Below are 12,580 nucleotides of genomic sequence, written 5' to 3'. Positions count from 1 at the left end.
ACACCAGCATTGAAGCCCATGAATAGAGCCTTCTTTGCTCTTGGATCTAACTTTGATTCTTTCACATGATAATATGCAATAGAACCAAAAATGCGCAAGGTGTCATAATCAGTAGCAGGTTTTCCATACCATTTCTCCAAAGGAGTCTCGCCATTTATAGCAGATGATGGCAAATGATTGATGAGATGTTGAGCGTACATCACAGCCTCAGTCCAAAACTTTCTATCTAATCCAGCATTAGATAACATACATCGAACTTTCTCCACAAGCGTTCGATTCATACGCTCTGCCACCCCATTCTGTTGCGGTGTTCCACCTACGGTGAAGTGCCTTACTATGCCACAATCTTGGCATATCTTCAGGAAAGGATCGCTTTTATATTCTCCACCGTTGTCTGATCGGAGAACCTTAATCTTCCTTCCTGTCTGATTTTCAACTTTAGTTTTCCACTTAAGGAAAACTTCAAGCACCTCATCTTTGTTCTTCATAGGAAACACCCAAACTCGTCTGGAAAAATCATCAATAAAGGTGACAAAATAACGTCTTCCTCCAAGTGATGGAGTCTTGGACGGTCCCCATACATCAGAATGCACATAATCCAGAATACCTTTAGTATTGTGAATCCCAGTGCCAAATTTCACCCTTCGTTGTTTTCCCAGAACACAATGCTCGCAAAATTCAAGTTTGCAAGTCTTTGTACCTTTCAATAATCCTTGCTTGGCTAGAGTTTGCAAGGATTTTTCACCAGCATGGCCCAAACGCATATGCCACAGCTGTGTTGCCTCAGCGTCCTTCTTGGTACTCGTAATTGCTGCTGCTGTTGTCCCGACCACTGTACTACCTTGGTAGTAATACAGATTGTTCTTTCTTATGCCTTTCAACATCACCAATGCTCCTGAAGTTGCTTTAAGAACTCCATCTCGTATTGTCACAACTAGGCCTTTAGATTCTAACGACCCCAAAGAGATGAGATTCTTCTTCAACTTTGGGACATATCGTACATCCCGCAAAATTCTAGTAGATCCATCATGACTCCTTAGTTTAATTGAACCTATCCCGGCTATTTTACATGTGTTATCATTACCCATGTAAACAACCCCTTCATCTAGTTTTTGAAATTCAAAGAACCATTCCCGAATGGGACACATATGATAGGAACAACCAGAATCCATGATCCACTCATCTGTATATAATGTTGAAGATGTCATACTAAGAGAAAAGTCTGACTCTGCTTCACTATTGCATTCTGCAACATTTGCATCTTGCGGAGTCTTCCCTTTTTTCTTCAATTTTGGACAATCTTTCTTCCAATGTCCTTTTTCTTTGCAAAAAGAACATTCATCTTTGGCAACAGCTCGACCTTTGGACTTTCTTCTCTTCCCCTTAGACTGACTTTGCTGACGACCTCTTGTTACCAATGCTTCCACTGCTCCTTCACCTGAACCTTTCAACTTATCCTTTCGGCGTAGTTCATAGCTATACAATGCAGCAGTTACTTCATTGAAAGTTACTTCCGATTTTCCATGAAGTAGAGTAGTTTCAAGGTACTCAAACTCCTCAGGAAGCGATCCCAACAACATTAACGCCAAGTCTTCGTCTTCAAAAGTCACATCCAAATTCAACAAATCAGCCACCAGCTGATTAAAATTGGTAATGTGCTCGTTCATCGTGGTACCAGGAACATAACTGAAACGAAACAGTCTTTTCTTCATATGTAACTTATTTTGACTGTTCTTCTTCAGAAATTTCTCCTCCAATGCTTTCCACAATTTACTTGCAGAAGTCTCTTTACTGAATGTATACTTCTGCTCTCTGGAAAGACATGATCGAATTGTACCACATGCCAATCGGTTGATGGTCTTCCATTCTTTATCATCAACCCCTTCTGGTTTTTCTTCCTCAATGGCAATATCTAGACCCTGTTGAAAGAGGGCATCTAGAAGCTCACTTTGCCACATGCCGAAATGACCTGTTCCATCAAAAATTTCCACTACAAATCTCGTATTTGCAGTTCCAATCCTCGGCAAAATGTACGAAGTGGAAGTTGTTGATATGGATGGTTTTTCTTCTGTCATTTTTGCCATAGCTTCTACTTAATAGCCACCAAATGCGGAATACCCACAAGCTTTAGGAAATGTTTCTGATGTGTAAGATCAGACTAAGCTGCAAACACAGAGCATACTACAAAACCTGGCTCTGATACCAATTGTTGCGGAAGCGACGATAATATTAATAACAATATTATCAGAAATATTTAGATAATTATTATGCCAACAATTATACTAAGAAAATTCCCAGTTAAATTGGAGGGGTCACAATGGTCCCGCTTAAAACCCAACAACTAGACAGAACTCACTTAGATATTTATAGCAATAATAACTAAATAAATATAACCAACATAAAGCTATTAAATAAAAGCAAACAAATAAGAAATAAAATACCAGAGTTTTAACGAGGTTCGGCCAATTTAGCTTACGTCCTCGGACACTACCAAATTAATATTTCCTCTAGAAATATTACAAAGGAGAAGATTTTGGGATAATACAACCAAAGGGGGAGGGGTTCTATATATAACAAACCAAACCCCCTCCATTTCTATCTTTTCCTAATGTGGGATATTGCCAATATTCAACAAAAATAGCATGTGTATATATTAAATAAAGCTGAATATTATATGATATACTCCTTTATGATTTAATTACAGGTCCTATGCCAGCAGTTGTCGGAAATTTGAAAAATCTTGTGAGTTTAAATATATCAACAAACAAATTGGTTGGATCCATTCCTTCTACTGAGACCAATCTGACATCCCTGTTGTTTTATGGATAAGGATGAAAATTTTGGATTATAAATTCGGATATCGTTGAAAATTTGAAATAAATGTGAATAATGGATAGTTTCAAAATATTAAAATTTTGCTTTCAACCAGGTTCAAATTCATGATCTTTAATAATTAAAATTATGTTTTAACTTCAAATTTAGTTATAGTTTAAACAAATTAATAAATAACATAAAAAAATCAAAAAAATATTTTTAAGATTAAATATTTTAATTAATAATAGATATAATAAACTTAGCCCAGTTGATCAATCTTGAAGTCAAAACTTAATTTAATTTAATTAATTACCTTCTCTGCACCCGAAAACAGATGAAAGACAGAATGATAGATTTAGGAAGGAATTAATTAGGGTCTTGCTGTAAAAAATGACATGTTCAAAGCTTTCCAAGTCTTGGTGGGGTGGCTTATAAGAAGCTTCCATGAGTCTGGCCGATGGGAGAAAGAACTACTGAGTTGGGCAACCATCTGCCATGATGTTACCACGTTAATATAGTTGAATTAAGTTATTCCAAATATTACGTAATTAACAGAAAGATTTCATGGAGTGGTATTAGTAAAATAAAACTCCAAGAAAAGTCAACAGCTGTAAATATATCACCTTCTTAGGCAATGACTGAAGACTTTTGAAATCAACATATCGAATAAATTAACAAGCAATATTTGAATAAGAAGATCATTTGATATTTACATCAGATGTAAATATCACTCTTAGCAATTAACAGAAAGTTTGCATTATATTACTCACCTTTGCTACAACTTCCAGTTTACTTCTAAAGGACGAAAGCATAATAATATTAATCAATCTGTGTTAGACAATGACTGAAGACTTTGAAATTAGTATATATCCAATAAAATTAAATCTGTTTTATATGTATTTAAATAAGCTCAAGTTTGAGAATTGGAGGCCTCAACTTCATAGCTATGAAATCCTACTTTTACACTTCTATCCCTACCTTCTTTTTACTCTCTATAATCGTGATCACTAGTGGAATTACAAGAGCAACAAACGATGATTCTGAATGGCTGGCAGCAGAGGCAAAAGCCTTGATGGAAACAGGGTGGTGGAGTAATTATACAACGAGAGTTGAAGACCGTTGTATGTGGCCTGGTATTCAATGCAATGCTGGAAGTGTCGTCGTGATTAATCTTAGTGGCCATGGTCTGAATGGGGGCATAACACCTCAAATAGGATCACTTTCAAACATCAGGTACCTCGATCTCTCAAACAACAGCCTTGTTGGTCCAATCCCATCTTCTGTCAGTAACTTAACCAATTTATGGTATCTATCCATGGCTTCGAATCTTTTGGAAGGTCCCATACCCCGTGAAATTGAGAGTTTGAATGCCCTGGAATACTTAAATCTCTCAGCCAACAAATTGAGTGGACCCATTCCAACTCAGATTGGTAATTTGTCAAATTTAAGATACTTAATTTTGGCAAAAAATAACTTGAGTGGAAGGATTCCCCTGCAAATTGGTGGCTTATCTCTATACCAGCTTGAGCTAAGCCATAACATCATTACTGGAGATATACCTTCTCAACTCAATTCCCAAAGGATTGATCTTAGCCATAACCTTCTTCAAGGAGTGATACCTTCCCGGTTTGGGAGTTTAACTCAATTAAGTCTTCTAGATCTCTGTCGGAATAATCTAACGGGCATGATTCCCGAACTTCCAATTTATCCGAAGAAGCTCAACTTATCGTTTAATTCCCTGTGGGGTCCAATTCCACATGGGTTATTGGATTTTCCACCCGAGACATTTACAGGCAATAAGGATTTATGCGGTTCCATTCAAGGCTTCATTCCTTGCCCTTCAACGAAGCACAATCTGGCAGTCATTATTCTTGTCCCGACATTGTTATTTCTTATCTCAATCTTTCCATTGGTGATATTCATCCTTTGCCAACAATATAGAGCTAAAGCTTTGAAACACAATCCAAGTCCAACCAAAAATGGAGATTTATTCTCTATTTGGAATTTTGATGGAAAGATTGCATTTGAAGACATCATCAAAGCAACAGAGGATTTTGATATCAAATATTGCATTGGAACGGGTTGTTATGGCAGTGTTTACAGAGCAGTCTTACCAAGTGGCAAAGTTGTTGCTTTAAAGAAACTCCACCGATTGGAAGCTGAGCAGCCAACTTACGATACAAGTTTCCGAAATGAGATCAACTTTTTAACAGAAATACGGCACAAGAATATCGTCAAGCTCCACGGATTTTGTCTCCACAATCGTTGCATGTTCTTGATTTATGAATATCTGGAAAAGGGAAGCTTGTTTTATGCCTTGAGCGTTGATGATGAAGCTATGGAAATGGATTGGACCAAAAGAGTGAACATTGTCAAAGGTGTCGCACATGCTCTATCTTACATGCATCATGATTGCAACCTTCCAATTGTTCATCGAGACATTTCAAGCAATAACATTTTGTTGAACTCTGAATTGGAAGCTTTTATTGCTGACTTTGGGACTGCAAGACTTCTTGATCCTGCTTCATCTAATCGAACAGTAATTGTTGGAACGTATGGATATATTGCCCCAGGTTCTGCACCTTTACTCTCTTTTTCCCCTTTCTATTTAGTTTCGTCCATTATTAGTTTATATTGGTTATTTATTTTGAATTACATAATGGAATAATATGAGAGAAACAATGAAAGATCAAATATAAATATGTGTTTTTTTAATTTGAGATTAAAGGATTCAAATGCAACCATACATACAACTATAGTCGAATACAAAATATAAATTGACATCTCTCTCTCTTTTTCTTTTTTTTTTTTTCTAATTACAGAATTTGCTTATTCATTGGTTGTGACCGAAAAATGTGATGTTTATAGCTTTGGAGTGTTGGCATTGGAAATATTGATGGGAAGGCATCCTGGTGATTTGTTGTCAACACTATCATCATCATTGTCGTCGTCTAATGTCCAAAATTTCATGCTAAATGAAATTCTGGACCCTCGATTACCACCCCCAAGAAGTCGAAAAATGGTAGGAGACATTGCTTTTATTGCTGTCATTGCTTTTGCATGCTTACGTGCTAGACCCAAAGCTCGACCAACAATGAAATTAGTGTCTCAAGAATTCCTACATGCCAATTCTCCAATTGCAATGCCTCTTCATAAAATGTCATTGATCGAGCTTAAAAATCATGAGATGTTTATGAGCAACGAAAGTCACAGATAAATAAATGGCAGTTGATTTGGTGCTGCATTTTTTAAAAAGACATGAATATCGTATTCACCTAAATATCTCCTTAGGCTAGATTTTGGCTATTCAACTTGATATAATTTAACAAATTACCTTATTGATATATGTATAAATTTTGAAGTTAATTTTAATAATTTAGGAACTAATGGAAAGTGATAAGTTCTTTACTAAGGCATGACAATGTTATTCTTTTTTTTTTGTGCTCAATCAATATGAATTCATAGTTGCTTTCTTGTTTTCTGTTATGCGCCTGGGCATAGGGTCTAGCCACAGGTCTAGACGAGAAAGAATTCTTGCTTCGACCTATGGTTACTCAAAAGGCAGATTCATCCTTGACTGAACCCCCTTCCCAAACTAACGTTTGTGATAAAAATATAAACTGGTTGCTTTTTATTTCATATTGGCAGCCTTTTTATAGGCAGTTAATAACCAAGGAAAGAGTCCTAATATAATTCCTAATTTAGAGTTTATAAGGGAAATAAAAAACTTAATATAATAGGGGAAATAAATAGAACTAAAACTCTTGATAAACCTAACAAAGAAATTAAATAAATCTAAAACTCTAATTTCTGTCATTCCTGTTCCTTCTCTGATATTATTTTCCAATAAAAACATCCACATCATTACTCCCCTCTCGGAGTTAAGCTTGTCCTCAAGCTCAAATTTAGGACAAGCTTCTTGAAAACAATCAATTGGTTCCCAAGTGGCATCTTCTTGAGGACATCTTGCCCATTACACTAATAGTTCCGGTCGACCTCGATTTAGCTTGGTATTAATAATAGCTTGTGGAGTAGGCAAGGCCTTGCCATCATATACTAAGGGCAAGTCTCCTACCACATCTAGTTGAGTTCCCATGTATTCTTTGAGGAAAGAAACATGGACCATGTATTCTGCTATCTGTAGGTAATTCAAGCTGATAGGTCACTGTTCCTATTTTGTTCAAAACCTTAAAAGGACCAAAATATTTCGGCAACAGCTTCTGATGCTTCTGTTTAGTTATTGTCAATTTTTGATATTGCTGAAGTTATAACCAAACCCAATCCCCAACTTTAAAATTAAACTCTATGTGCCCCAAATCATAAGTGTTCTTTATTCGTTGCTGAGCTTGTAAGAGTCTATCACGAGCAATTTTTAAAAGTGCATCCCTATCTTGTAAAGTCTTATCCATAGCTTCAATTCTTGTAAAACCAGCTGAATAGGAGAGAAGTTGATGTGGATCCCTATTGTATGCTAAATGGAAAGGGGTGGCCCTTAGGACAGTGTGATAGGAGGTGTTGTAGCAATACTTAGCCCATGGAACCCAATCGACCCACTGTCGTGGACGATCATTAGAGAGGCATCGTAGGTACATTTCTATTGTTTGATTAACTACATCTGTCTGACTATCAGATTAGGGATAGTATGCTGAAGAAAAAGCGAGCTTAGAACCACTCTAACAAAATAATTCCTTCCAAAACAGGCTGAGGAAAACTTTATCATGGTCCAAAACTATAGATTCCGGCAAGCCATGAAGTCGGAATACCTCTGTAAAGAAGACAATAGCAATAGATATATTAGTAAACGGATGGGGCAAGGGTAAAAAATGAACATATTTCGATAGTTTATCCACAACCATCATAAGTACCAATTTCCCTTTTACTTTGGGTAGACCCTCCACGAAATCCATAGAGATATTAGGCTAAACTTGTTGTGGGATTGGAAGAGGTTGAAGTAAACCTGCGGGCTATAAATTTTTCCATTTGTAGCGTTGGAATACTAAAAAATTGTGCACAAATTCTGAGGTTGCAAGCTTCATTCCTTTCCAAAAAAAATCTTGACGAAGACGATGAAATGTTTTTAGTCCCCTTTCATGTGCCATAGCATGTATAGAGGAAATAATAGTGAGAATAATTGGAGAGGTAGGTAGGAGGTACAACCTCCCTTTAAAGAAAATCAACCCATCTTATGCGACCCAATCGGACCCCAATTCTCCTTGTAGAATTCTTTGCTGGAGTTGTGCTAATTCTAGGGAAGCTTTCGTTTCTTGTCTGATGGCTTTAAGAATTTTAACTTGAGGGGATGAAACAGTCATGAAGTGTGGTAAGTCTTCGTCTTTTCTAGATAAAGCATCTGCAGCTCTATACAACTTTCCTACTTTATACTCCACTCAAAAATCAAACCCCATTAGCTTGTTGATCTAATGTTGTTGTGGGGATGTCGTAAGTCGTTGGTCTAACAAGTATTTAAGACTGCAGTGATCAGTACGGATGAGGAAGTGCCTTCCCCAAAGATAGGGTTGCCAATGAGTGGCCTTTTCCAAACCATTTAATTCGCACTTGTAGATAGCCAACTTAAGGTGTTGAGATGCAATCTTGTAACTCAAAAAGGCAATGAGGTGTCCCTTTTGTTGCAATACGCCTCCAAACCTGATGTTAAAAGCACACATTTGACCACAAATTCCTCCTCAAAGTTGGGTAATTATAGGACTAGGGCTACTGAAAGAGAAGTTTTTAATTGGGTGAAAGCAACATCAGCTTCATTAGTCCAGTTGAAGGCATTTTTCTTTAGAAGAGATGTTAAGGGTGCAACCACTTGTCCATAATTCTTGATGAATTTTCTGTAATATCCTGCCAGCCCAAGAAAGTCTCGTAGAGCCTTGGTAGTTTTAAGAGCTGGCCAATTGGTGACATCTTCAACTTTAGTGTGATCAACCTTGACTCTCGTACCATGGATGACATGGCCAAGGTAGGTTACTTGAGACTCTCTAAAGAAACACTTGGATTTCTTTAAGAACAATATGTTATCCCGGAAGAGTTCAAAAACTAGTTTTATATGATGCATATGTTCAGTCCATGTTTTGCTATAAATTAACATGTCATCAAAGAAGACCAAAACAAACTTATGCAAGTAAGGGCGAAAATTTTCATTCATCAAACTCTGAAATGTGGAAGGGGCATTGGTAAGCCCGAATGGCATGACAAGAAATTCAATGTGTCTATGGTGAGTTCAAAAGGCTATCTTTTCCACACCCATAGTTGCCATTCTAATTTGAAAATATCCTGATCATAAATCCAATTTTGTAAAATGTTTTTCCCCATAAAGTTCGTCCAACAATTCATCCACTAAAGGAATTGGATATGTCTTTAACAGTGCAAGCATTAAGCTCCCGATAATCAATGCAAAAGTGCCATGACCCGTCATGTTTCTTTACCAAAAGTACTGGAGAAGAGAATGAATATATGCTAGGTTGAATGATTCCTTGTTATAACATTTGATCACACTACTTTTCAATCTCATCCTTTTGAAAATGTGGATATCAAGAAGGCCTAACTACAATTGGTCTTGTTCCTGGCTTAAGAGTTATACAATGGTTACATTTGTGGTTAGGAGGTAACCCATACTATTCTTGGAATTAATATGCAAATTCTACCAGTAGTTTATCCAATACTATATTGGTTAAATCCTGTCCTTGTATCAAACTAAGTCGTGGAACTTCCTTTGGGTGCTACCCTTGCCATAGCATCTTGTTTTTGTTTACTACAAATTGCATAGTCAAGGAGCTGAAATCCCATAAAATCAAACCAAGGCTACACAACCATTTAACCCCCCAAAATCACATCAAACCTTTCTAATGGTATTGCATAAAAATCAGGTTGAAAGTTGTCGTTGGCCACAATGAACTGTACTGATTTATAAATGCCTATGCTAGGAACTCGTTCTATATTTTTCACACATGCTTGTAGCCCAGATTTTTTATGTACTTTTAGTCCCAATCTTGGCACTAAACATTCACGTAGAAAGTTATGCGTACTGCCCGAATCAACAAGGACTAACACTATTTTTCCTGACACCTTTGCCGTTAGTTGCATAGTAGATAAATTGCAAGTTCCTCTAATGGCATGTAAAGAAATTTCAAGATCATCTTCCTTATCATCATCTTTCTCATCTTCAATATTTGGTACTTCTATCCAAAATAACCTTTTACATCTGTGTCCTATAGAGTAAGACTTGTCACAATTATAACACAATCCCTTAGCCCTTCTTTCTACTATTTCTGCCTATGTCAATCTCTTGATAAATGGTGTGGAAAAACATATTTTTCCATTATTCCCCATTGGTTTTGTTGCTTGTCCTCCTCCCTTTGCAAAGCTCTTAGTTGATGGAATGATTGAATTGCTGCCAGTGTTTTGGGAAGCTGACCAGTTTAGATTGGTTTGAGATAACATCTTGGAAGACACTTTTTGTTTAGGTTCCAAAGCTCGAGCCATATTCATTACAATTCCAAGGTTTCCTAGTTGTTGCATCTCAATATCAATTCTAATTTCCTCTACCAATCTGGTAGCAAAAAGGTTTACTTGTTGTCGAGGTTTAAGATTAGTAGTCTTGGTCAATAGTGATTGAAATTGGTGTTGATATTCTTCTACAGTCCCAATTTGTCTCAGGTTTGCAAGTTCCCTCACGGGGTTATTACTCATAGGTGGCCCAAACCTAACATGACAACACTCTGAAGTGTCCTCAATCAAGATTTGCCTCCTCTTCTTCGATTTGATCAAACCACAATTGAGCCTCTCCTAAGAGATGGAATGAATCTAAGCCTACTTTGCCTTCTTTGTTGGTCCGTTGATTTCAAAAAAGAATTTTGCATCTCTTCAACCATCCTAAAGGATCTCCAACACTATCATAAGTGTGAAATTCTATGTTAGAGTATCGTGGCACCATGCCCTTACCGTGTTGAAAATATGAAGTTCTTTTCTTGCCTCCACTACTGCCCTATTCTTCATTATTTTTCTCTGAATCCCCTTTCGTTGTTTTTTGGACCAAAAGAGATAATATCACCATTTACTCCTGCATGTTACCTTGTAGCCATTTGTTCCATGAATGCCTCCAGCTTGGCTGTCAAAGTTTTTTCGTCACCCATGATAGCTGGCTCCGATACCAAGTTGTTATGCACCTTGGCATAAGATTTAGTCATAGGTCTAGACGAGAAAGAATTCTTTCTTCGACCTATGGTTACTCAAAAGGTAGATTCGTCCTTGACTGAACCCCTTTCCCAAACTAGCATTTGTGATAAAAAATAAACTACTTACTTTTTATTTCATATTGGCATCCTTTTTATAGGCTGTTAATAACAAAGGAAAGAGTCCTAATATAATTCATAATTTAGAGTTTATAAGAGAAATAAAAAACCTAATATAATAGGGAGAATAAGTAAAACTAAAACTCATGATAAACCTAATAAAGAAATTAAATAAATCTAAAACTCTAATCCTGTCATTCCTATTCCTTCTCTAATATTTATTTCCAATAAAAACATCCACGTCATTTTCCTACAACTATTTCTTTCATTACCATCAATGCAGTTAAATTACCATTGTAAAGTGACAATGCCAACCATTGAGCATTTAAAGTTCTAAAATTTGCAGTTGTAATTCATCTCAATCCAGCTCTCTCTGCAATAAAACCAGGACTTGGGGAGAAAGTTTATACTATTCAAATTTGGAATAAAAATAATAAATCAAATTTGAAAGGAGAGTTCGATATACTTCAAAACAATTAACTTCACATTGAATAACAATTCCAAACTCAGTCTTAATGTTCATTTATTTCTTTTAAAAGAATATGGTTTGGGTTCTTTTAATTTAGCTATACATTATGTTGCTTGTGTTTTATCCTTAAAAAATTATTGAAATTAAATTTGAGATTTTTCTTAAAGGAGAAATGCATTAACTCATTTCGTGAATAGAACCATATAATTAGGGAAAAAGAAAAAAATACTCGTCAGTGGTGAAGGACAAGATCCAACAACATGACAAAGGCTTTAGCCTTAGTATCAATAGAACATTATGGCAAGTTGACAATCGGCTTTGTCACAACTCAAGCACGACATATCTGGAGTAGATGCAAGCAACTATCATGAGAAGGAAATCAACTTCTGATGGTCCAAAGTAGCTAACATAATTGATAAAAGAACCAAACATCCACCAAACTAGAGAGGACATCGATAATATCATCCCTAAAATCACTTATAAATGTAAAACTACATACATAAGAAAGACTAAAAAGCTTGTACAAGACAAGACAAAAACATTCAAAAGTGAAGACTTATTAAACAATTGAAATCAAACAAAAAAATAAAATAAAACTTAAGACAACACGAAGTCCAAAGTGACTCGTTAAATCATTTTTTTTAAATACTCTCAAAATAGAAACATATTAAGAAGCTCATGAAGAGCCACCATTTGAGTATCTACAGTCAACCACTTTCCAAAAGAAATTGTTAGTGGGTGATAGAGGTTCAACAATGAAAGACACCGTCATCTGTCCAACACAACTTGTGAAGGCAACGAAGATACCCACAAAACATATCTAAAATATTGAAAAGAGAGAAGGCATATGGAGTGAATAATGATAAGAAAGAAAGAAAACGTTGGCGGGAGAAAAAGACAGATAGTAACCAACTCGACAACTAGCACCACCACTAGGCAAAATAATGGAGAAAAAGCAAATAGTTTGGAGAGAGAAAAATATTTTTTTAACATTTTCCCA

General features: G+C 36.2%; 1 protein-coding gene across 1 annotated transcript; it reads left to right on the top strand.

Annotated features, from left to right (window-relative positions):
* The first annotated feature begins 3,767 nt into the window (after positions 1-3,767).
* LOC107890419 (MDIS1-interacting receptor like kinase 2-like) lies at positions 3,768-7,166 on the top strand. The gene is made up of 2 exons (XM_016814832.2): positions 3,768-5,387; positions 5,637-7,166. The coding sequence occupies exons 1-2, from the start codon at positions 3,887-3,889 to the stop codon at positions 6,029-6,031; spliced, it is 1,896 nt and encodes a 631-aa protein (XP_016670321.2). The 5' UTR covers positions 3,768-3,886; the 3' UTR covers positions 6,032-7,166.
* Positions 7,167-12,580: the final 5,414 nt, after the last annotated feature.

The sequence above is a fragment of the Gossypium hirsutum genome, chromosome D09 (genome assembly GCF_007990345.1).
Source record: "Gossypium hirsutum isolate 1008001.06 chromosome D09, Gossypium_hirsutum_v2.1, whole genome shotgun sequence".
Lineage (NCBI taxonomy): Eukaryota > Viridiplantae > Streptophyta > Magnoliopsida > Malvales > Malvaceae > Gossypium > Gossypium hirsutum.
This window is presented reverse-complemented; position numbering and strand designations above follow the sequence as displayed.

Coding starts and splice junctions, on each gene's coding strand:
- LOC107890419 (XM_016814832.2), top strand. CDS start 3,887: ATGGAAACAGGGTGGTGGAGTAATTATACAACGAGAGTTGAAGACCGT. Junction 5,388..5,636: donor GTATGGATATATTGCCCCAG/GTTCTGCACCTT, acceptor TTCTAATTACAG/AATTTGCTTATTCATTGGTT.